Below are 26,991 nucleotides of genomic sequence, written 5' to 3' on the forward strand. Positions count from 1 at the left end.
ACCTGACTCATACCTGTGTACTTCCATTTATTACAAGTAATATCTTGAGACTTTTCATATGAACACTACGATCCAGTAGTTCCACAGCTTTGTCCAAGTCATCTTGGGTTGTTAATGGAATTACCAACTAGACAAAAAAGGAACACAGGGAGTCATGCAACCATCTCACCAGGTCAACTCCTTCCAAGAGATTATTTTATATATATATATATATATTATATATATATTATATATATATATTATATATATAAAATCTCTATTATATATGCAGAATTATAAAACTCAAGATACCACTCTTTGATTTGTTAATATAATGAAATTCTGAATCAATAAATGTTATCTATTGTTTTGTTTTCCCCACTCTACCACCACTAAGATTATAGAACCAATATGGACAATATTTTTTGCTTTAATAATCATTAAATTCCTCTAGAAAACACAAAAGATTAAAATTAATTTTCTAGGGCTTCCCCGGTGGCACAGTGGGTTGAGCGCCGCACTGTGAAGCTGTCTGCAGCCTCTGGAGTGTGGGTTCAATCCCCACAACCGGCAAGAATCCCACATGGCAAGCAGACCTCTCCTGTTGCGCCTGCTGCTCCCCTGAGCAGTGTATTTCAGTCGTCTGCCTGTTCTGCTCCCTGCACTGTCTCTGGTGAATCCTCTCACGCTCCCGCACCTCTGGCCTATACCCCAGCTCTTGTATAAAAATAAACGAATCTTTAAAAAAAATTAATTTTCTAGGATATCGCTATAATATTGCTAAACTTAAGTTACAGTATCTTTACTCCAAAACAGCATGAAATGAGTACACACAATAACTGTATGAAATAAAGGTATATTCTCGCATCTGCATTGATACAACTTTCAGTTTTTATTCACTAGTAACCACAGATTTACATTCTTACCAAGTGTGCTAATCAACATCTAAGCACAATGAGCTTAAGTGACAGCTGCCATGGGAGGGCGCATGCACTCGCAATCTACATTCCACTGGGGGCTCCTATCTATGACCCTGTGACTTGACCATTACATTCTAAAACAAATAAGCTAAATGAGTCATTCATCTCAGAGTAAACCTGAATGTGGAAATCTGCTTTTATTAATCCTCTCATGGATCAGACATTAAAGAGGACAAAAGCGGGCCTCCCCGGTGGCGCAGCGGTTGAGCGCTGGGTTGCGAAGCTGCCCGTGGCCTCTGCGGCGCCGGTTCAATCCCCAGCTGCTCCCCGGCCACCGGAGGAGGGTCCCACATGGCGCGCAGACCTCTCCTGCCGCCCGCTGCTCCCCTCAGCAGTGTACTTCGGTCCTTCTGCCTGCTCTGCTCCCCGCTCTGGCTCTGGTGAATTCTCTCACCCTCCCGCGCTTCTGACTGTACCCAGTGCTTGTATAAACAAAACAAACAAACAAATAAATAAAACATGCCTCTATTAAAAAAAAAAAAAAAAAAAAAAAAAAAAAAAAAAAAGAGGACAAAAGCACCTGAGAAAAGAGAAAGGATAACTCACACAATTGAAGTAAATTAAAACCTCTTTCCTTTTTTTTTTTTTAAAGAAAAATGTAGCTTAAAATGACTGTCAATAACCTTCCAAGTATATTCCATTTCATTAAAAAATGGATGGAATAAAAACAGAAGAACATATTCCACCCTTGTTAGTCTGCTCTTAATTAATAAGCACATTATCTGATAAAGTCATACAAATGCAAAATGTCTACTTAGTTCTGCGTCCTCGGATATATAAATTCCTATAGAACAAGAACACCTCACACCAGCAATTAATACAAAGCATATGGCAAAGAGCAAACACTAGGAAAATACTGTTGAGCAAGTAGCATAGGGGAAAGCTACCTACATATCCAAACTCACTAGATGACATAGTATGCATTCATTCTCTGCAGATTTCTTTATGAAAAAACTTCCTTATTTTAAGAAAGGCTACCAGACACAAACAAAAAACAGGACTAATGTGAATTTCATCATACAATCCGCTTACATTTATTTCCTCTGTACTTGAAAATACAGTCCCAAATTGTAGCTAATTTTTTTGTATCTACGACCACAAATTATCTAATAACCAGGACATTTTTTTTCTGTGAGAAATCTCTTCTAATAAAAAGAAGGAACATTAACTAGAACAACCTGATTTACTTAATTAAATCCTTTTGATTTCCTATCAAGAACATCTTTTTCCTGGAGCCTCCCTGGTGGCGCAGCATTTGAGGGCTGGGTTGCGAAGCTGCCTGCAGCCTCTGCAGCGCCGGTTCAATCCCTGGCTGCTCCCCGGCCACCGGAGGAGGGTCCCACATGGTGCGCAGACCTCTCCTGCCGCCCGCTGCTCCCCTCAGCAGTGTACTTCGGTCCTTCTGTCTGCTCTGCTCCCTGCTCTGGCTCTGGTGAATTCTCTCACCCTCCCGCGCTTCCGACTGTACCCAGTGCTTGTATAAATAAATAAATAAATCTTAAAAAAAAAAAAAAAAAAAGAACATCTTTTTCTTATCATCAACATTATTTATTATTACACATTAAGCACTAGTAAATATTGTAAAGCAATGATAAGGGTTGTTCTGCCAATTTTTTCATTTGAAGAGCTTACCTTAGTATTTAATTTTACTTACACATGTATTTATAATTGGATTGTTTACTTCAAGATTTTGTTGCTTTTGGGGGGAAAACACTACTTTAAATCACAGTAACAAACAATATAGGGCCTCCCTGGTGGCACAAGGGGTTAAGTCTCAGCACTATGAAGCTATCACCAGCCACTGCAACACATGAGTTTGATCCCAGGCCAGGGAGCTACCCACATGGTGCAGCAGACCTCTCCTGTCTTGCCTACTTCCCCCCCGCAGCAGTGTATTTCAGTGAATCCACCTGTCCTGCTCCTCACTCTGTCTCTGATAAATCCTTCCCCCCACCCCCACCTCTGGACTATATCCCAGTTCTGTGTACATAAATAAAATAAATCTAAAAAAGAAAATAATGTATATGATTCTGCTTATCTCCAGTTTGCTCCTGTGAATTTTAAGCATTCTAGAGAAGTGCCTGGAGCAGCAGCCAGGGCTGTGGTTCTAATGTGATGCCATGCATGTTCTAGGGTCACCTATTACAGATGTAACATGAGGGTTAAGAGCCAAGAACAAGTCCCTGACTGTCTAAATTATACTAAATAAATCACAGAATATTTTCCTGCTTGGTGAATTTATTTCAGATTTCATTAAATCTATTTCCCTCTCACTTATTATGGGTGAATCAGTTGTATGTAACTATAAATCCTTTCTAGAAAGGAAGCCAAAAACCAAGTTCCCAAACCATCAATTAGAACCTAAACTTAAAAAGAGATTTTCTTGACTTTCCACAGTGAAAAATTATAATAGTTTCTAAAAAGGTTTTCCTCTCGTCCATGTAAAACTGGGAAAGACCTTAGAAACCCCGCTTAACTTACACCCACATCTATGCCCCCATGACAACACGCACACCCCTGACACTTTATTGGATGAAGAAAAGATCAACTGGCAAATCCAACCAATCCCAGCTTAAATTTCCTGGTTGTTTTGATTCTGGAAAACTAGAAATTTATGGAATGGTTCTTTCAGAACAGAGGAATTTACATTACACTAGATAAATAATATTTATAGAACCACAATAATAACCAGCACAAGTTTTTTTGTTTTTCCACAGGTCCACCAAACTAACATCCCTTCTAATTTTTTTCCCTCATACCCCCAATATCTTAGAGCATGGACTGAGTTGTCATGATATGAATCAGGACATGGTTAACTCACAGAATCACAGATTCTCAAAGAATCTCTGAGTTGCAAGAAATTTTAAACAATATAATCTTACCCTAATGCCTCCTCTACCACATTCCTGCCAAAAAAGGCCACCCAGATATGACAGACCACTCCCAGAAATACTTCAGAAAGTCTAAGAAAAAGAAACTGAAAATTTCTTATTTTAGAAAACAGGAGAAGGTTCCTAAAACTACAGATCAGTTAATGTAATGCCAATCCTCAAGAAAACTCTAGATAAAATTATTAAACAAATTGGCAGAACTCAAAAGAAACCACAATTCTGGGTGTTAGAACAGATACAACATAACAAATTATGAAAAACTAACCTCATTTCTTTCGGTACACCTACTAGATTTTTGATAGACCTATCAAGACAATACTGTAGTCTCAATGTATCTTGGCATTTAAAAGTTTTTTATGATACAACTTCAAACAAAAATATTTAAGATATGCCTGGGTTTCCCTAGACTCATCATGAGATAAAGATTCAAGTTCGAGTTGGTTCATACAGAAAAGATACTAGGAAAACACAGGTAGGGGGAAAGGTGGTCCATAAGAATGTATTACCCAGCAAATTACCACTGTCAGTAAGTGGTATCCCATCCTGGAGACTCATTTTGGTCTCCTTCACTCCTACCCCAGTTTATCTCTGGAAAGGCCTCAGTCTCAGGTGCTGGCAGTTGGAAATCAGGCCAGTACAAACAGAAAAAAGTGCCAACATAGGGCATAGAACTGAACAAGAAGAGATACTGATGGTTAAGTGAGAACCACAGTTGTATTAAAAAATAAAAGCTGAAGGTGTTGTAACAGTATAGTGCTCATCAGTTTGTTCAGGGATAGTAATTGTTCAGATATGGATTTTCACTTCTCTCACAATATTTTCTGTTTCAGCTGCAAGTTGTTTCTTTAAACAAGCTATATTAGCATATTCTTTTTCTATAAATTATAAATAATTTACTTTTTTTCCAAACATTTTTATTAGTACAATGCTTTATCTATGCAAAGCACTTTCACGTATTTTCTCAAATTTTTACTAAGCTCTCCACCGTCACTGTGTTTCCACTGGTACCTTTCCTATTTCTGAAAAAGAGAACTCTTTTCTATCTTAGGATCTTTGGATTTATTGCTCTCAAGCTGCTCTACCAGAAATATTCTTCCCTCAAATTATTTTCACAGTTGGTTTTTTGTACTTTTTAAGTTTCAGTAATGAAACTTAAACATTATGTCTGGTAATGAAACTTAATGTAATGAAACTTAAACATTATGTCTGGCAAATACAAAAGTATTTTCTAAAGGGAAAAAAACCAACATATTAATGAATTCAATGAATTACCCCTGAAAATTTTAAGATCTCAAGTTCTTGAAACCCCATAGTATCCAAAAGAAACCTCAGATCATGTAGTACAATCCAAATTTTACAGGTTCAAAAAGGGTTTCTCCAGAACACCGAGTTCCTCAGTGCCAGAGCAAGTCCTTACTATCTCATATGACTGTCAAATATACATAATAATCTAATTATGCCCTAACCAACAAAAATAATCCTTAATAATCTAATTATGCCCTAACAAAAATAATCCTTTAAGTTTTAACCAAACTTTCTGACTACAAAGTTCTACTGTCTCTGTATACAAGTAGAGTATGGGAAGAAAAAACAGTTAATTGACATACTACATAGAGTAAAAATAAATTATAAATAAGTAGCAAACTTCTCTGCCAGATCATAAAGCAGGCCAAGAAGCTGCCTACCCTGATCCCCCTCTTTGTATTTATTGAAGCCAGAGGTATTACAACAGTGCTAGATGTCATGTGTCTGTCTTTGTTCAACCCAGGTATCAGCTGAGACAAAAAGAATAACCCAGAACCTGGAACGCACTGAGTTCCAATGAGCAATACAAGTTCTACTCAGTAAATACAGATGATAGCAAATTGAAGGAAGAAGGTCAGACTTCTAAATGAAGTATTTCACTATAAGCTACTAAAAATGAAGGTCTTCCAGAAGCCATCTATGCAATTTTCCACCTAGCCAGGAAATACTTGCTCTCTAACTACATATTGGTGCAATGTGTTCGGATTTACACTGATTAGTAAATATTGGAAACTTGAGGGGAAAAAAAACTTCTAAATAATACATACGTTTCCCCTTTTCATAGGTTCTCATTTAATTATTTGCAGATAGCACCTTTTAATATTTCCACAATGGAAAAAAATCAATTTTAATCAGTCAAAATTTACAAATTTATACATAGTTTACTCCTCAAACATATCATATCCTTTATCAAGCCCCAAATAAAAGTACAGCAGTCCTAAAACCATCTCTTAAATGAACACATTACTTTTCAAAATCAGAGCTACTTAAAGTTAAGCTGTATAGGTTTACCTCGTTATTGGTATAATGTAGATCCATGGACTGTCCAAAAGCAATTTTAGCTTTAGACCTCAGGTCTTCTAATTTAACTGGCCTGGGGAACTGAAGGATTCTATAGAGAGAGATTTTAAGATATTTTATTTTCTTAAGCATAAATACCGTAACTTGGACAGTTACTTCTTAGATAGGAAAAACACAAAATTAAGTAAACAAATATGCACTTGAACTCTACAATGGATCATTTTTAATAAAGTATATTCTCAACAAAGCTCAAAAAATCTGAGCCTCCTTGGTGGCCTAGGGGTTAAGTCTCAGTGCTAGCTGCTGGCAACTAACCACTTCCACCTCCACCACTGCACTGAGATCCTGATGGTTAAATTTACATCTCTGCTAAATAACTGACCGCTACCTTTCAAGCTCCCCTCCCTCAATGTTACTAATTAAACCTATATCATATGACTGAGGTCTCTTGAAAATAATCAAAATCAAGAATAAGTCCACATACCTAAATTCTGTATAGTATCTAAAGGAGTGAGGGCCTCCCTCATGGTGCTAGGGGTTAAGTAGCAGCACTATGAAGCTATCTGCAGCCACTGCAGCACGAGTTCAATGCCCAGCCAGGGAGCTACCCACATGGTGCAGCAGACCTCTCCTGTCTATTCTGCTGCTACCCTCAGCAATGTATGTCAGTCAGTCTGCCTGTTCTGATCCCCACTCTGTCTCTGGTGGATACTTTCACCCTCGCCCCCACACCTCTGGCCTTGTATGCCAGAAGTAGCATATGTAAGGTGGCCTTGTATGTACCCCAGGTCTTGTATGCATAAGTAAATAAATCTTTAATAAAAAAAAAAAGGAGTGATACAACTGTGATAAGGAGAAATATACTGAATTTCAATTGAGTATATTAAAAATAAAAGGAAATGGTAACATTTAAAGATTGCATTATGTAATATTATTTCCTAATATTGCAAAGTGAAAGTATTAATCATTTCTAATATCTAGCCTAATTTTGACAGATTCTATCTTAAGTCTAAGTAGATGTTTCACATTACCAAAGACTACTCCATTCTCAATATAAAAGCCATGAACCTTCATTATATCTATAAAGAATCTCTAATGGTTTAAAACTAGGACACCCATTTGGTTATATCAACACACTGCAATGTACTGTTTCCTTCCTTACCGTTTTTCTCCTCTATGTTCAAATTTGACTCGGACATCATTCTGTAAAGAAATAATACATCATCACTTCAGAACTAAGATATAATTTCTAAATCATTTTTCTCTTGGTTGTCTATTTAAAATAGAGCAGAGTGGGTATGAGGTTTCATTTGCAGTGTCAACGCCAATCAATTTACAGTGTCTGCCAAAGAGCTGAATTGTTATTTATGTTGCTGAATCTGGGCCCAACTGGAAAGAGTACTGAGATCTATTAGTGAGGGCACTGTGGGTATGAGACATTGCCTACCCTGTTAGAAGGGAGTACAGAAAAATTTATTTACACTTGTCATGTTGGCCATGCCTAACAAATTTTATTTTTAAATATTAAACCAACTCTGATTTGTAAATATACAGAACAGATTGTTTTAAATAAAACAATTTGCCTAATTTTAAGAGTTTTAATGGATGAAGTATCAGCTTGGGGAACAGTTACCACATTGAAGGAAACTGTCATTTTTGAAAAACACATAACCTTCTGGAAAAATATATAGCGAACAACAAAATGCTACATTTAAAAAAAGGGAAAGCAGGGTCTCCCCTGGTGGCACAGTGGTTGAGCGCTGGGCTGCGAAGCTGCCTGCAGCCTCTGCAGAGCCGGTTCAATCCCCGGCCACTGGTGAGGGTCCCACATGGCGCGCAGACCTCTCCTGCCACGCCCGCTGCTCCCCTCAGCAGTGTATGTCAGTCAGTCTGCCTGTTCTCTTCCCCACTCTGGCTCTGGTGAATTCTCTCCGCACTTCTGACTAAACCCAGTGCTTGTATAAATAAATAAATGAATCTTCAAAAAAAATAAAAAATAAAAAAATAAAGAAGGGAAAGCAAAACAGTTTAAACAAATTCTCTGTAAGATCAGAATAGTCAAGGAAAATAATTCATAAAACAACTATATGTTAATGAAATATATTGAAACAAATACCTGTTTTTTGGGAGATAAAGATTTTGTTTTTCTGTTTTCCTGTAATGATAATGCAGGTCGACTGGCCTTATGAAGAACAGCCAAATCTTGCATGATTGAGTTCAAAGCTTGCTGATCATCTGGGTATTTAAAAATAATATATACAAAACTGTAATCTCAGTATGTATTTATCATAACACCAAACATAAGATTTATAATAAAACAGTGTGAAATGTGTTAATTTAAGGCAAAACTACATCTAGAATATTTTCAAATGCTTACACTTCTGCTATTTTTGTGAAATAAAATCTTATTTTTTTAAACTAAAGCAAGTAATATTAAAATTGCACAAGACTCAAGCACTGGCATCATACTAGGTATCCACACATGAGGATCATTCTTCTAATGATGTAACATCTTAGGATATGGGTCAAAACAGACTTATTAGAATAAATCCTTTTCTGTGACTCCTAAACAAAACATCTAAAATCTTAATTAAAACAAGTGGGGGGGGGACTTTCTTTATATATTATCATTTAGCATTTATATTCAAAATACCGAATTCCTTTTAGACTTTTTTTATTTAAATACATATTTTTTACATTATTGTTCATTTTTGTACAATGTATACTTTCTCCTCTTAGGTAGATTTTTTCTCTTTCATCAGTACTTCAAGTTAGAAACAAAGAAAAGCTTAATCTCTGGATTATGGTCTGCTAATATTTGAAAGTGTTTTCTTGAACTTATTCACCATAAGAATCAATACAACAAAAATATTTAATAGACTATTTAATGATCTTAGCAAGCACAATTTAAAAGGTAACAAAACAAGGAAAATCTATTCCTTAGGAAAGAGCTCTGGGCCCATAAAACTGAGTGAAAGGATCATGAACTATGAATTTTTAGTCTTTGAAATAGAGAGATTTCTTTCTAAGACTAAGCATGGGCTTCCTCATATGCCTTTATATGCTTTCTGGGAAACTTCAAGGAACAACCTAGAGAATTTTCACTACTAAATCAATTCTACTAATGATAATCAACAACTGGTAAACAAAAGAATCAAGAAACCTCACAGCTTACATTTAAAATGTAACCATTCTAGGGGCCTCCAGTTCAACCCACATATGGTGCAGCAGACCTCTCCTGTCTTGCTCACTGCTCCATTTAGCAGTGTATTTCAGTAAATCCACCTGTTCTGCGCTCTGCTCTCTCTGGTGAGCCCTCTAATCCCCTATACCTCTGGCCTACATCCCAGCTCTCCTACGCAAAAAAATAAAATGCAACCATTTTATTGAGCAATAATTTGTTACAGAGTAGTTAATAACTAAAACATGTTTTACCTACTAAGGGGAAACCATTAAAAAGAATGTGGCAATTCAATGGCTTCATCAGTCTCAAAAACACAAACAGCAGACTCCTCTAATGTATTAACTTTTAATAATACTCAATATATTCTGTTTTACTGTGAAACTATTGCATATTAAAACTTAAAATTAATGGTCCAAGTCAGACTATGTTATTTATTGATTAAAAAAAAAAATCTTCCCTTAGGAGAAGAATAAGCTGCGTATCATCTAAACTGAATCATTTAGGGCCTCCCCGGTGGCACAGCGGTTGAGCACTGGGTTGTGAAGCTGCCCGCAGCCTCTGCAGCGCAGGTTCAATCCCCGGCTGCTCCCGGCCACCGGAGGAGGGTCCCGCATGGCGCGCAGACCTCTCCTGCTGCCCGCTGCTCCCCTCAGCAGTGTACTTCGGTCCTTCTGCCTGTTCTGCTCCCTGCTCTGGCTCTGGTGAATTCTCTCACCCTCTCGCACTTCTGACTGTACCCAGTGCTTGTATAAATAAATCTTAAAAAAAATTAAAATAGAAAAATAAACTGAATCATCTAAATTGAAATAAAATTATCTGATGTAAATTTTCTGAAAAAGATTAAGATCCTTAATTCTACATTGATGAGAAGGAAACTAATAATTAAATTTATCTTCTAATTATTTTCATTAAAAAAACCTTAAAACATATGAAACTCCACTATTCAGTTCAGGGCAGCTTCCCTGTTCTGGCAATTAAACTTGGAACACTAAAACATGGGCTAAAGTTGAAGACTGGATGAAACTATCACTCTGTGTATTACCTCCCAGATTACAAAAAATGAAAAAACAACTTTAAACACTCGAATTTACACATTTTCACATATTCAGTATCACAAAACCAAAGTAAATAAATGCCTGGGAAGGCTTTGGTAAGTCTCTTAACATATTTACATATACTTATTTCCTTACTTAAAAATAAAGAGTACCATTTTTCATTGCAGATGTAAAAAAACTAAAGTGAATGATTTGAGTAACATTTACTTCCTAGGGAGATAACATACAAAGAGAAACTTTTGACTTCCTTCTTTTTCTGGCTTGAAGAAGAATCATAGGATAGATGAAAACCCAGTAGGAAACTTACTTTAAGCAGCTGCCAAGAGGTAAGCTAACAAATCCACAAAACATCAAGCGAAGTGGTGAACATACGTAGTCACACTATAAGCACTGTTACAAAATTCTTAAACTGTTTTACTCTACGAATCCCCATAGCAGTCACAGGCAGATTGGACAGGTTATAAATGTCATAAGGATCATAAGATGACACAATAGGCAGAGACAAAGCCCAGAGAGTCTGAAAGTCTAATAGTCACATAGAAGAAGTACGTTTCTGACACATGTTAAAAGGACTTGTATTTTAGCATAAAACCTGAAATATTTGGTAAGCATTTTTTGGTAAAATTTTTTACTAAAAATGTTTACTTAGATATACTTGAACAGGTATACAGCATTCTTAATCAAAAAATTCAATTATCTATCATTTACATTTTTAAAGATTTATTTTTATTTGTTTATACATTCAAGAACTGGGATGTAGGCCAGCGGTGTGGGGCATGAGAGGATTAACCAGAGACAGAGTGAGGGGCAGAACAGGCAGATGTACTGAAATACACTGCTGAGGGGAGCAGTGGGCAAGATAGGAGCAGTATGCTGTGCCATATGTGGGTTAGCTCCCTGGCTGGGAACAAACTCAGGCCACAGCAGTGATAGCTCCATAGTGCTGAGACTTAACCCCTACGCCACCAGGGAGGTTTTCTTGAGAATCTTTGTATATGCTATGAAGCAATGACTGTTCTTTGTTTTGTTGCTTACTATAGTGAAGTACCGTCTGACAGGGATGGTAATGAGGCTCAGATGGCAAGTGACAGAAATAAAACTGAAAAGTTGATAGGAGTTCAGTTAACGGATATCCAATTTGGAACTGGGGGTAAAACTGAACAGGGTGGAGAATTTGAACTACAAGAGGACACTGCACTATGGCTACAAAAGAGTGTGAAAGAGAAATTTTTAAAGTTGAATGTGACACTTCGGTTTATACACTTGCCACAAGTAGACACACATTGAAAATGTGCTAGATCTTTCACTACAGAACACGGATGGGGCCACCCTGGTGGCACAAAGGGTTAAGACGCAACCTATGAAGCTATCCACAGCCACTGCAGCACGAGTTTGATCCCCGGCCAGGGAGCTACCCACATGGCGCAACAGACCTCTCCTGTCTTGCCCGCTACTCCCCTCAGCAATGTATTTCAGTCAGTCTTCCTGTTCTGTTCCCTACTCTGTCTCTGGTGAATCCTCTCACCACCACCCCCACACCTCTGGCCTGTACCCCAGTTCTTGTATGCATAATAAAATAAATCTTTAAAAAAAAAAAGAACACAGACAAATTCAAATTCTTTGGCCTACAATGTCACATATATACATCTAAGAATATGTGTGAGGGGCAGGAGCAGCAGGACAAAGACAGACACTGGCAAGTACACATCAGTTAAGGCATCAGGAACATGGGGCCTCCCTGGTGGCCTAGAGGTTAAGTTTCAGAGCTATCACTGCTACAGCCTGAGTTTGATCCCTGGCCAGGAAGCAACCCACATGAAGCAGCAGACCTCTCCTGTCTCACCCACTGCTCCCCTCGGCAGTATATTTCAGTGGATCCATCTGTTCTGCTCCCCACTCTGTCTCTGGTGAATCCTCCCACCCCCTGCACCTCTGGCATACACCCCAGTTCTGATATGCAAAAAAATTTTAAAAATCGCTTGGGAAAAAAAAAAAGATATCAGGAACAGTCTAAGTTTAAAAACAGCCACCTTTTCCCCATTTACGAAAAGGCAGGCCATTGATCCTTTCCTTTCTTTCTTAGTGTTTCCCTGTCCAGTGCTTGCCTTACAGTGGAATCCTAAACTCCAAGGAGAAAAGAAAAAGGAGATAAAGACGAATACAAATGGCATGTAAACTGAATACCTACAACCCACTCCCATACCTCAGTCTCCCTTTCCATTAACATGGTATCACAGAACATTCACAAGAGTTGTAAAGCATACCCTCCTCAAGCATCGATGATTTCCGACTCGTGTAACAATTTACAATTATTTTTATGTTGCTATTTTCCTTAATCTATCTATATTATTACATTGTTGGGTAATTATAACAACTTATTCCTCAGCATCCATTCAACATTTAAAAGTCAGGTTTATCAAATAGTCTCACTGCTATTGGTCTCTAAGAAAAATCACAGCCCAGCTTAACAGTTATTCTGAATATCCCTACTATGTCTTGCACAAAACAATTATCCCCAAATTGTAACAAGTACAAAAGTGCTTTAACTAAAAATCCACTAATAAATATTACATAAATCTACTACATGTCTATCAAAAAGTTTACCATACACAGAGAAAATTTCTTCTTCCCCCATTTTATCCTTTAATTATAAATGAGAACACATTCAGTTTGAACTCACCCATCATGGTAACCAGCTCCACAATCTGAAAATTAAGGAAATGGTTCTCCCATCAGCATTCTTTAATGCCTTGGAAGGTAAAAAGATTAATGTATTAATTAAGGAGAGACAAAAGCAGCATCTACAAAAGAAAAAAGTCAGTATAAACAATACTAATGAGAAATATACAGTAATAATACTTACCACATCTTGCTAGGGAGAGATTTTTTTCAGCTATTCAGTTAATGAGAATGAACTACAGAGAGGGAGAGATTTTGAGGGAATATGGACTAATGAAATAATTTGCAATGACAAATATAAGTGAAAAAAGTCATAATGTTTAGAAACAAAAGGAAGGATGTCAGCAAAGTTGTAAAGATCTACACAAATTTTCTCCCATAAAAGAAAAAATTGTCAGAATCAACTTTTCAGAACTCTGGAATTAACCAAAGGCTAAGCAGCAATCTGCTGCTTATTTCAGAATCTTGGTAAAAAAGAGAGCTTTGTGGTGTTCTGACCTCTGTTTCTATCTCCCCATACCCTCCCCCCAGCTCCAAAGTAGCAACATAAACCAACAGCCCACAAACACTGAAAATGAGCAGCCTAGCAGTCACTAGAGAGTAGAAAATGGAATTAAATGGCCTTCAATGTCCGATTCCCCAAACACTGTCATTACTTGACCTGTCTAGGGGTTTGCTGGCAAACCACTCTTGCAAGCTATCTTTACTTAACCTGACTCAAAGCATTTCCAGTGCAAGAGGCTGGGATATTTGTTGAGGCCAATCAGGGCCAATTGTTGCATATTTCAACTGGCTAAAGAAAGAGGGAACAGCTGGGGCAAACAACAGATTAAACAGTTTTTTTAAGGGCCTCCGTGATGGTGTAAGGGTTAAGTCTCAGCACTATCACCGTGACAGCCTGAGTTTGATCCCTGGCCAAGGAGATAACCCACATACAGCACAGTAGACCTCTCCTGTCTCCCCCATTGCTCCCCTTAGCAGTGTATTTTAGTGGATCTGCCTGTTCTGCTGCCCACTGTGTCTCTCTGATGAATCCTTTCACTACCCCCACACCTCTGACCTGCACCCCAATTCTTCTACACAAAAATAGTTCTTTTTAAAAAGTTTTTTTTTAAGATTTACTTATTTATTTATTTGTTTGTTTGTTTGTACAAGAACTGGGGTACAGGCCAGATTCACGGGAGGGTGAGAGAATTCACCAGAGACAGAGCGGGAACACAACAGGCAGACTGACGAAATACACTGCTGAGGGGAGCAGCAGATGTGACAGGAGAGGTCTGCCGCGCCAGGTGGGACCCTCGCCGGCCGGCCGGGATCAAACCGGCACTACAGAGGCTGCGGACAGCTTCTTAGTGCGGCGCTAAACCACCTGCACCACCAGGGGAGGCCCAGTTTTTGTTTGTTTTTTTAGAAAAAGCTGATATCAATGGGCACCTTTGAAAAGCTCCAATAGATTTCTGGGAATCTAGAAGTCACACAAATGCCCAGTACTGCTGCATACTCAAGAAAGGCCTGAGAAGGCCCTTGGTTTTCATCTCTGCTTAATCCTGAGGCTCTGTGTAAGCAATAAATGGAAATTATGGCAGAGAAGTAAACGTCAGGGAGAATGTTAAAGACCAGTCTCACCATAAACAAAGAGAACCTCTCAAAAAAAACTGGGATACTTATTGGTTATAGACATTAAAAAAAATCCCTGTGAATCATTACAGACTTGAAAAAATTCTCAAAAGTCTCTAAACAAGTAAATAAAAACAACAACAAAAAAATAACAGGGAGGGAGAAGAATCTGATTTCCAGAGGTAGAATACTATATAATACTTAAAATGTCCAGTTTTCAAGAAACTATTATGAGACATACAAAGACAATATGATTCACACACCAGAAAAAATGCAAACAGAAACTAGGAAACCCAAATGTTAAACTAAGTAGACAAAGACACTAAATTAGCTATTTTAAATACATTCAAACAGTAAAGATGACTAAAGAAGAATGCATATGAAATATGTCTCATCATACAGAGTACCAACAAAGAAACAAAACTTATGAACTGGAAACAGAGACATTTTGGAGTTGGAAAGTAAATTAACAAAAGTCATATAGTATACCGACAAATGCACAAAGAGAGTCCCAGAAGAGGAGAAAAAGAGAAAGACTATTTCAAGAAATAATGCAAAAAACTTCCCACATTTTGTGGAAAACAAACCTGCATACCTAAGTTCTACAAACTTTAAGGAAGATAAAATCAAAGTGACCCACACCTAGAGGTATCATAATCAAACTACTGAAAGACAAAAAAATCTTGAAAGCCACAAAAGAGAAAAAATGTATCACATCACAGGATGCTCAACTAATTTTTCATTATTAACTTAGGACACCAGGAAACAACAGGATGACATATTCAACATGCTAAAAGAGACTGTCCACCAAGACTCCTATCCAGCAAGACCATCTTACAAAACTGAAGGAAAAAACTAAGATATTCCCGCTTAAACAAACAAATACTTCAATAAAACCAGACTTGCCTTATAAGAAATACTAAAGAAGGGACTCCCTGGTGGTGCAAGGGGTTAAGCACTGCACTATGAAGCAATCTGCAGCCTCTGCAGCACCAGTTCAATCCCTTGCCGGCCAGGGAACATCCCCCATGGCGCAGCAGACCTCTCCTGACTTGCCTGCTGCTCCCCTCAGCAGTGTACTTCCGTCAATTTGCCTGTTCTGTTCCCCACTCTGTCTCTGGTGAATCCTCTCACTCCCCGTATCTCTGGCCTGTATGTACCCCAGCTCTTGTATGCATAAATAAATCAATCTTTAAAAAAAAAAAAAAAAAAAAAAGAGGGCCTCTGGTGCAGTCTGCAGCGCCGGTTCGATCCCCGGCCGCTGGCGAGGGTCCCACATGGCACGCAAACCTCTCCTGCCACCCGCTGCTCCCCTGGGCAGTGTACTTTGTTACTCTGCTCTGGCTCTGGTGAATTCTCTCACCCTCCCGTGCCTCTGATTGTACCCAGTGCTTGTGTAAATAAATGGATAAATCTTTAAAAAAAAAAAAAGAAAGAAATACTAAAGGAGTCCTTCAGGCTGAAATGAAAGAACACTAGACAGTAAATCCAATCCAGATGAATAGTAAATAGTACCAGTAACGGTAATTATGTAAATAAAAATAAAAGACAGCTTAAATTTATTTTTTGCTCCAAACTATTTATTTCTCCTATCTGACTGTGGCAGATAGGCGATGTCCTATCTACCCAGAGATGTCCATGTCTCAAGTTCTATAACTCTTGCACATAAATTACCTTATAAGGCAAGAAGGATTTTGCAGATAAGATAAATTAAGAAATGTAAAATGGGAAGATATTCCTGGATTATTTGGTTGGGCCCAGCATAACCACAGGGGTCCTTATAAATCAAACAAACAAAAAAAAAAAAAGTGAGAGTGATACAGCAAAAGAACTGCTTAAGTGGCCATGAGGCAATGAATGCAGGAAGCTGCAAAGAAATAGAAAAAGGCAAGAAAACAGGGTCTCCCCAGGGGCACAGCGATTGAGCGCTGGGCTGCGAAGCTGCCCCCAGTCTCTGCAGCACTGGTTCGATCCCAGGCCACCAGCGAGGGTCCCACATGGCGCACAGACCTCTCCTGCAGCCGGCTGCTCCCCTCAGCAGTGTATTTCTGTTCTGCTCCCCGCTCTGGCTAGGGTGAATTCTCTCACCCTCCCATGCTTCTGACTGTAGCCAGTGCTTGTATGAATAAATAAACAAACAAACAAACAAACAGACTGTCCCCGTTAAATGTGGAGACCTGGATTTGAGCCCATTAAAACTCATTTCAGACTATTGACTTCAAAAACTTAAAGATAATAAACTTATGTGGTTTAAAGCCACCAAGTATGTGGTAATCTGTTAAGAGTAGCATGTGGGGAGTATTCAAGACAACCCCCAGTTTCAGTGACTTGCTAGAGGACTCAGTGGATTCAGCAATACAGTCTTATTGACAACTATGATTTATTAGAGTGAAAGAACACAAAGCAAGATCAGCAAAAGGAAAAGGCAGAAGGGGAAAAGTCCTAGGGAGTCCAGGATGAGTTCATTTTTTTAGTAGTCACTGAGGACACACATTCTTCAAGACACCCCCTCCCATCTCTCCCCAGCAATGGGTTCGGACACTACATATGAAATATCACCAAACAGGGCCTCCCCTGGTGGCGCAGCGGTTGAGCGCTGGGCTACGAAGCTGCCCACAGCCTCTGCAGCACTTGCTTGATCCCCGGCCACCAGCGAGGGTCCCACATGGCGCACAGACCTCTCCTGCTGCCCGCTGCTCCCCTCAGCAGTGTATTTCTTCGGTCTGCCTGTTCTGCTCCCCACTCTGGCTCTGGTGAATTCTCTCACCCTCCTGTGCTTCTGACTGTACCCAGTGCTTGTATAAATAAATAAATAAATCTTTAAAAAAATAAATAAATAAGTAAACATCACCAAACAGCAAAGCTCATTAGAGTGGCTCAGCATGCAGGTTTTACTGGGGGCTGATCATATAGGCATCCTCTACTAAGTATATAACAAAATTTCAGCCCCCCAGCGGAAAAAAAGCAGGTGTTCAGTATAACCTGTATTGTTTATATAAGCAGCTTAGGCACAGTGAACCATTCTTACTAGTTACTCAGGTGGGAACCTTCCTGAAAACCAAGTTCTCAGAGGCCAGTCTAAAGTACACTTCATAAACAGTTCATTCTAAAAATAAACAGTGAGGCCTGCTAGGTTAATTTTCTTCTACATAAACAGCAACAGAAAACTAATACACAGGCTTAAAGAAAAACTACAAAATAATCATAAATGTGAAGCTGGGGATACAATATATAATGACACAGTATTCATAACAACAATAGCACAAAGGGCAGAGGGGATGGAGTTCATAAAACTGTTGGTAAACTGCCTCAATTGAGTTGGTATTAACGTGTTTAAGTTGAGAGGCTAATTTTAACCCCCAGGTCAACCACAAAAAAATGAATTTTAAAAAACAACAGAAGAAACGAGAATTACAGTAGCATGCTAGAAAATGTCTACTTAGCACAAAAGGCAGCAGTAAATGAACTCAGAATAAAAGACAAAACACACTTCAAGCAAACAGAAAATGGCAGGTATCATTCAATGTTATGTATGATTACATGATAAATATGTGGCATGAACTTATAAGGCAGACACTAATAGACTAAATTAAAAACATGATCCAACTAAACACGGTCTACAAAAGACATATTTTAGATTTTAAAAAAATAGGTTAACATAAAAGTATAAAAAAATACCCTGCAGACAATAGCCAAAAAAGATGTGCAATTGTCTATGCTAATCACGGACAAAATCGAATATAGTACAAAACTGTTACTGCAACCAGTGGCTGAAGCCAAGGGCCGTGCAGGTGGTGCCCCCTGGAGGGGGTAGCTGGTAGGGATGATTAGCTCCAGGGAAAATGCCAAAAAGGATCAAATTTTGGGGTGGAGCCACTGATAAGAAATATAAGGGAGTACAGAAAAAGCTTGCTTGGGATTCAGGGTTTGAAGATTCAGCGTTTTAGGGGGTCAGTGGATTTCAGCCCCCACCATGCCCATCTTCCAGAAGGCTTCTGTGGGCCTCTGAATGTAGAGAGATCTTCAGCAGCCAACCTCAGAGAGGAAAAGTTCTGAGGCTTTGCAAGTAGCCAAGCCACTAAAACTGGTCCGGTTTTGCTGCTGTTGCAGCCTGACAGAGAAGGCAAAGACCCAGAGCAGGTAGGTGCCTTGCTGAGATGCCCGAGTGTGGCCTTTTGCAGCTGCTGTTTTGAGTGTCACTTGTCTGGTGCTGTGCTGGGGCATCTCAGCAGCTCTGGGAGCATCTCCTGTTGTGTCTTCCGCTGTTTTCGTAAGCTGGAGCCTGGCCTATCATCTGCCTGCGTGTGCTCCAGGAAGATGCCATAGAGGGCACACGGCCTATTGTTCGGGGAAGGAGCTCTGTGTCCTCAGTGGCAGGAAGACACCATCTCAGCTGCTTTTTATTTAGAACTTGAAAACACTGGACACTGCTTCGGGTGAGGTAAATGGCCATTTTGGCCTCCGTAACTCTGTTTTTCCCTGGTTTGTTAAATAAACCCCATTCTTGTTCTCTGAGCCTGGTAGTCTTACAATCATGTGCGCAGGTGAAGAACTCAAGACAGTGACTAATAAATTTGGGCAGTGTCCCTGGCTAGTTTTAGTGGCCCTTGCTGCCCTAGAGACAAAGGACATTTACAACAAAAATATGAACAACTCATCAATAAGATGTAATTATAAACACTCTCAAAATACCTTAAGAAAAAAATTTATAGAATTAAAAGGAGAAAGACAATGCCAAAATAATAGATTTCAGTGTCCCATTTTCAGAATGAATAAAAAAAGTAGATAGAAAATCAAACTGTAAACTGTAGACTCAAACAATATAAAACTGCTAAACTTAACAGGCATCTACAGAACACTTAACTTCCAAAGAGCAGCATACACATTCTTCTCAAATGCATGGAGAACATGTCCCAGAACAGACTCTATTTTAGGCAGCAAAACTAATCTCAGTAAATATAAATGGATGAAATCATACAAAGTATGTTCCCTGACAGCAATTCAATGAAATTAGAAATGAATTACAAAAGGAAATTTCACAAGTATATTAAGGAACATATCCCTAAAGAACCATCAGGTTAAAAAAGAAGTCACAAAGGAACCTAGGAAATAACTTTGAGAAAAATAAAAATGAAAACAAAACATACTGAAACTTATTAGATGCTTCTAAAATACAACCAACCTTGAGAGAAATTTATAATTATAAATGTTTAAAGCTCTCAAACTAATAACCTAACCTTCTACCTTCAGACACTGGAGAAAGAAAAACACTTTTAACAAGTAGAAGAAAGGAAACAAGAAGAAAGTGGAAATCAACTAGAAAATAAGAATAAAAAAATTTTTTAAATCAATGAAACAAAAACTGGTTCTATGAAAAGACCAATTCTGTTATATGCTGACCCAGCAATTCCACTCCTAGGGATCTACCCAAAGGACAAAAACATTGATTCAAAAGAACACCTGTACCCCTATGTTTATTGCAGCACTATTTACAATAGGTAAGCTATAGAAGCAAGCCAAATGCCAAAAATAGATGACTGGATCAGGAAGTGGTACATATACACAATGGAATATTACTCAGCAATCGAAAAAAGATAAACTCATGCCATTCGCAGCAACATGGATGGAACTAGAAGGAATTATGCTCAGTGAAATAAGCCAGACAAATAAAGGATAGTTTCACTTATAGCAGGGATATAGGGGAACCAAATAAGGCAGCCATAAAAAAAAAAAAAAAACCCAGTACAAAACACAACACAGAAAAATCAGACAATTATAAATGAGAGCCATCCTGCGGGGGAGGAGGAGGGAGAGGGATCAGAGGGAGGGAAGGAGGAGCACAGGGGACTGAGGTGATGGTGCACAGGTGCCTTGGGGTAGGAAACTCTATGGGGACTACACCTGAGGGGATGGGAAGAAGCAAATATTGTTTAAAAATGAACAATGATGTAAAAAAATTAAAAAAAAATAATAAAAAAATTCTGTTACATGCAAAGAATTTTGATACATGCTAGGTACAGAACTGACAAGATTTTAGCCACACTAACCAAGGGGGAAAAAAGAAGGAATATAGAAATAACTAAATTCAGGAATTAAAGAAGCATTACTAGCAATCTTATAAAAATGAAAAAGAAAAACATGAAAATGTCTATATGAACAAATCGGGTGACCTAGATGAAAGAAATTATTAGAAAGAAATTACTAAGTCAACTAAAACGAAATAAAAAATCTAAACAACCTGCAAGTAAAGAGACTGAATGAGAAATGAAAAATTTTCCACAAACAAAAGTCCTGGCCAGATGGCTTCACATACTTAAGGTGGAATTACCAATTAAACTTCATGATGCCCTTGTGAATACTAATTTTAAAAAAATCCTCAACAAAACTAATTAGCAAAACTAATCCACAATATGAAAGGGGGTATTATACACTATGAACATACAGGGCATATCCCACAAAAGCAAAGTAGGTTGAGCACACAAAAATCAAAAAATGTTATATTGGTAGAATGAGAGACAAAAACCTTATGATCATCTCGACACAGAAAATGCATGTGCCAAAATCCAGGTGCCTTTAATACTCAAAAGACTAGGAATATAGGGGAACTTCCTCAAGCTGATGAAGGCTATCCATGAAAAACCCACAGCTAATCATTACCCTTAAGGGTTTAAACTGAATGCATACCCCATAAGATCAGGATCAAAACAAAGATGGATCTCCACTTTACTATTTAATATTTACTTGAGGTTCTAATAAGAAGATAGGGCAATAAAATTATTCCTATTGCAGGTAACAATACTATACATGGAAAACCTTAGAAATTCACAAAAACACTATCAGAGCTAGTGAATGAGTTCAGCACAGCTGCAGGATACAAGATCAACACTCAAAAGTCAGTTGTATTTCTATACACTATCAATGAACAATATGGAAATGAAATTAAGAAACAAACTCCATTTATAATAGTATCAAAGGAATAAAACTACACAGGAACATATTTAACAAAAAATTACTAGTCTTAAACAAAGAAAACTACAAAACACTGTTAAAAGAAATAAAAGATGATACAAAGAAATGGAAAAACATCCCCTGCTCATGGATTGGAAGAATTAACATTAAGAAAACGGCCATCCTACCAAAAGCAATCCACAGATTCAATGCTATTCCAATAAAACTTTCAATGTCATTCTTCAAAGAAATAGAACAAATATTGAAGAAATTCATATGGAGCCACCAAAAACCCCAAATAGCCAAAACCCTCCTGAAAAAAAAAAAAAGAAGGGAACGGAGGCATCACACTCCCAGATTTCAAACTAGACTACAAAACCATAATCATCAAAACTGCATGGTATTGGAACCAGAACAGACACATGGACCAATGGAACCAAATAGAAAATCCAGAAATAAACCCACAGATTTAATCTTTGACAAAGGAGCAAAGAATATGCACTGGAGCAAAGAAAGTTTCTTCAATAAATGGTGCTGGGAAAACTACATGCAAAAGAATGAAACTTGACTACTACCTCACACCATGCACAAAAACCAACTCAAAATGTATTAAAAAGGGCCTCCCCTGGTGGCACAGTGGTTGAGCGCTGCGCTGCGAAGCTGCCCGCAACCTCTGCTGCGCCAGTTCAATCCCACATGGCGTGACAGACTTCTCCTGCCACACCCGCTGCTCCCCTCAGCAGTGTATTTCAGACAGTGTGCCTGTTCTGTTCCCCACTCTGGCTCTGGTGAATTCTCTCACCCTCCTGTGCTTCTGACTGTACTCAGTGCTTAAATAAATAAATAAATAAATAAATAAATAAATAAATCTGAAAAAAGAAGACGAATATTATTTAAAAAATGAATTAAACTAGACACAAAACCAGAAACCACAAAATATATGGAAGGAAATATAGGTGAAACACTACATGACATGCACCTCAAAGAAATCTTTACAGACACATCACCCAAAGCCGTGCTAGTGAAGGCAAAGATAAACAGCTGGGACTACATCAAATTAAAGAGCTTCTGCATAGCAAGAGAAACAATAACCAAAACAAAGAGAAACCCTACTGACTGGGAGAAAAATTTTGCACACAACACTAACGATAAAGGACTGATCACAAAAATCTACAAAGAGCTGATGAGACTCAACAAAAACAAAGAAAATAATCCAGTCAATAAATGGGCAGAAGAGCTAAAAAGAAACTTCTCCAAAGAGGAAATACAAATGGCCAATGGGCATATGAAAAAATGTTCAACATCACTTGTAATCAGGGAAATGCAAATCAAACCTACAATGAGATACCACCTCACACCAGTGAGGATGGCACATATTAAAAAAACTAGCAACAACAAATGTTGGCGAGGATGTGGAGAAAAAGGAACTCTCCTGCACTGCTGGTGGGAGTGCAAACTGGTCCAACCACTATGGAGAGCTGTGTGGAGATTCCTCAACCTACTGAAGATAGAGCTCCCATATGATCCAGCAATTCCACTCCTAGGTATTTACCCAAAGGACACAGAAACATTAATTCCAAAGAGCACCTGCACCCCTATGTTTATAGCAGCACAATTTACAATAGCTAAGCTTTGGAAACAACCCAAATGCCCAAAAATAGATGACTGGATCAAGAAGATGTGGTACATATACATAATGGAATACTACTCAGCATTCAAAAAAGATAAGCACATGCAATTTGCAGCAACATGGATGGAGCTGGAAGGGATCACGCTCAGCGAAATAAGCCAGAAAGAAAAAGAAAAATACCGGATGGTCTCACTCATAACAGTAATCTAGAAAACCTAAATAAGGGACCAGGAAAAAGACTAACTATAATAAAGAAAAAAATCAAAATCAACAAACAACTATGAACCAGAGACACACTTTGTGGGGGGCGGAGAAAGGAGTGATTGAGGTCAAAATCAGGGGGTTGCAATTGTATGGGGAAAATAAAAATTTTAAGAAAAAAGAAGGAACAAATGGAAAAATAATTTGGACTTAATCAAAATTAAATATTTTTGTGCCTTAAAGGAGACTATGAAAATAGTGAACACACAAGCCACAGGATGGGAGAAACATTTCCAAATCATATGTCTGATAACTGTCCAGTATGTACAAAGAACTATTACAACTCAAATAAAACAAGTATTCCAACTACAGAACAGGTAAATGGAGACATTTCTTCAAAGAAGATACACAAGTGACCAATAAGCACTTGAGAAAATACTTGGTAGCATCAGTCATCAGGGAAATGCAAATAAAAACCCCAATGACACACCACTTCATACGAACTAGGTTAGCCATAATAAAAAAGAAAGACAATGGCAAGTATCGAGGACGTGGAGAAACTTAAACCATATGAGTCATTCATTTCCACTCCTAGGAATATACCCAAGAGAACTGAAAATATAAAACCAGACAAAAACTTGTATACTAACATTCAATGCAGCATTATTTATAAAAACCAAGGAGTAAAAATTCAAATGTCCATCAATTAATGAATAAACAACTAGTAATATATATCTACACAACAGATTATTCTTCAGTCATTAAAAAGAATGAAGGTAATGATACATGTTCCAACACGGACACTGAAAACACTATGCTAAGTGAAGTGTCAGACACAAAAGGTCACATGTTATATGGCTGCATTTAGATGAAATGTTCAGAACTGGCAAGTTTTTAGAGACAGAAAGGAGATTAGTGGTTTCCTAGAGTTGGAATATGGGAAATAGGAATGACAAAAAACAAGTACACAAAGTATGCTTTGGGGTACTGCAATGTTCTGGGATAGTGGTAATGTCTGCACAATTTTGCAAATATTAAAAACTGAATTGTATACTTTTTAAAAGACTAATTTCGTATGAATTACAGAGAGAAAGACAAGGAGGGAGGAAACAAGAGAAGGAAGTGATAGTAGAAATATATTTTATTATAATTAAGCATCCTCCATAAGTAGATCATGAAGTCACTAAGTTCAAACACATTTTATTAATCTTTTTCTTCACCGACAATGACAATCAAAACTAGTATTCAATCTAAATTTATTAACCTGTTCTAACAAGATACTAACTTTCAGGTTTATAAGAAGCTAATAATGATAAGATTCATTTCATTTTATTAATATGAACAGATTACAAGTTAAGAGATCTATGAAAGTGCTCCACGAGAAATCAGTAGTAAATAGAAAACATCTCATGACATTTCTACCTATAAAAATTCAATGTATAGCAAAGATTTCCAACATACTATGTATCATGTAAGAAAAATTTTTTAAATTTTTTGATTAAATGTGGTTTTATTTCCTGAATGTATCCTTTGTCTACATTCTCATTCCAAGATCTAACCAAAACACTTAACAAAGCAGTCCATTCCTGAAATTCAGTAATTCAAACTTTCTAAACAATGAACTCACCAAAACATAAGCTAAAAATTAGAATAATATAGCAAAATGTCATTAACACTCCATTATCTTTTGAAGTTTTCAAAAGAAAAAATTTACACTAACCAATAACTCATGATCTGTAACATTTAATCTCGTATGCATAAATCTTTAAAAAAATCATTCAAACTTAGATTAAGAAAAAGCCTCTACAGCATAACTGAGGTTTCAGAGCCTCAATTATAAGCATTCATTTCAATTTCAGCATATTGAAAACTTATTAGAGGGCATGGTAGATAGCTTCTGGAATGGCACCAAATGATCCCCTATCCCGGTATTCATGGTCTGTCTTATTTCTAAAGAAAAGAATATGGGGGGAGGAGGAGGGGAGAACATCTCATTTCTGAGATTAGGTTACAACACTGACTTCTACCTAGCACGCACGCGCTCACGAGCTCTCTCTCTCTCTCTCATTGATACTCTCAAGAAAGCAGGACAGAATGGGGTAAAGTGCCCATGGAAAAGCTCACACAGCAAAGAATGGGCCTATCAGTCAACACTCAGTAGGAATGTAAGGCCTGCCAATAGCAAATGAATAAACTAGGAAACAAGTCATCCCCTAGTTGAGCCTTAAAAAAAAAAAAAAAAAAAAAAAACCTGGCCAACAACTTCACTGCAATTTCATAAAAATAGTGACCCAAAGGTACCCAGGTAAGCTTTGAGAAAATAAAGTTTTAAAACCCTGTGTTTTAGGCAACTTGTTACATAGCAGTAGACAATCTGTACAGAGGGCAACAAATTAACTTTTCATATATCTATAAACTTTGATTGTTTCCAGACAAAATTAGGTATGGACTAATTTAGTCAGTCTACTACTATGTAACAAATTTCCTAAAACACAGGGTTTTAAAAGTTCATTTTCTCACAGTTTATTTTCTTACAGACTAAAAAGAGATGTATAGGGCCTCCCTGGTGGCGCAATGGGTTAAGCACTGCACTGTGAAGCAATCTGAAGCCTAGGCAGCACGAGTTCGATCCTCAGCCAGGGAGAAGCCCACATGGCACAGAGACCACTCCTATCTCGCTTGCTGCTCCCCTCAGCAGTGTGTTTCAGTCAGTCTGCCTGTTCTGTTCCCCACTCACTCTCTCTCTCTGGTGAATCCTCTCACCACCACCCCCTTGCAACTCTAGCCTGTACCCCAGTTCTTGTATGCATAAATAAATCTTTAAAAGAGAGAGAGAGAGAGAGAAATGTATATTATAAAGTGATGTAATTCTAACAATACAAATGTCCTTCTGCCAATATGCTGCTCAATACATACACACACAGATTATTAAAGCATCATAAAACAGAGAGGACATATATCTTTCCCATGAAACCAAATGAATTCATTGCAGCACTATTTATAAGAGCCAAAAACTTGAACCAACTCAAATGTCCATCAACCAAGAAACTGATAAGAAAAAATGTGGTATAGATATATGGTGGGTTACAAGGCAATATAAATGAGATACTGAGCAGTGACATCAGCAATGTGATCGATTATGACGTTCCAAACCCTCATTCCTCACACAATCATTTAAAAATAACTAGAGGCTAACAGAAATAATTTCAATTTTATAGAATCTCTGGAAAATAGTCAAATAACCACAAAATCAATGGAATATGCAACAAGTAAAAGCTTCATTCAAAATAGTAAGAAAGGGGCCTCTCAGTGGCACAGGGGTTAAGGACACAGAGCTATCATGCTATCACCAGCCACTGAAGCACAACTTCGATCCCCCAGCTGGCCAGAGCAACCCACAGGGCGCAGCAGACCTCTCCTGTCTCGCCCGCAGTAGATCTGCCTGTTCTGCTCCCCACTGTCTGGTGAATCCTCTCACCCCCCCATACCTCAGGCCTGTACC

The 26,991-nt window shown here is 38.0% G+C and overlaps 1 protein-coding gene across 1 annotated transcript in view; it reads right to left on the reverse strand.

Moving 5' to 3' along the window:
* Window positions 1–8,405, reverse strand: part of MAP3K2 (mitogen-activated protein kinase kinase kinase 2) — a gene marked incomplete at its 3' end in the record, with an annotated part of 32,443 nt that extends 24,038 nt beyond the window's left edge. Inside the window, exons 1-4 of the mRNA XM_084245087.1 lie at window positions 8,292–8,405; window positions 7,338–7,378; window positions 6,167–6,266; window positions 14–127 (exon numbers count right to left, since the gene is read on the reverse strand). Of these exons, the coding sequence (XP_084101213.1) occupies window positions 14–127; window positions 6,167–6,266; window positions 7,338–7,378; window positions 8,292–8,384 (348 nt within the window). The 5' untranslated portion in view covers window positions 8,385–8,405. The remainder of the gene's footprint in view (window positions 1–13; window positions 128–6,166; window positions 6,267–7,337; window positions 7,379–8,291) is intronic.
* Between the last annotated feature and the right edge of the window lie 18,586 nt (window positions 8,406–26,991).

The sequence above is a fragment of the Talpa europaea genome (assembly GCF_964194135.1).
Source record: "Talpa europaea genome assembly, chromosome: 1".
In the NCBI taxonomy this organism is placed as follows: domain Eukaryota; kingdom Metazoa; phylum Chordata; class Mammalia; order Eulipotyphla; family Talpidae; genus Talpa; species Talpa europaea.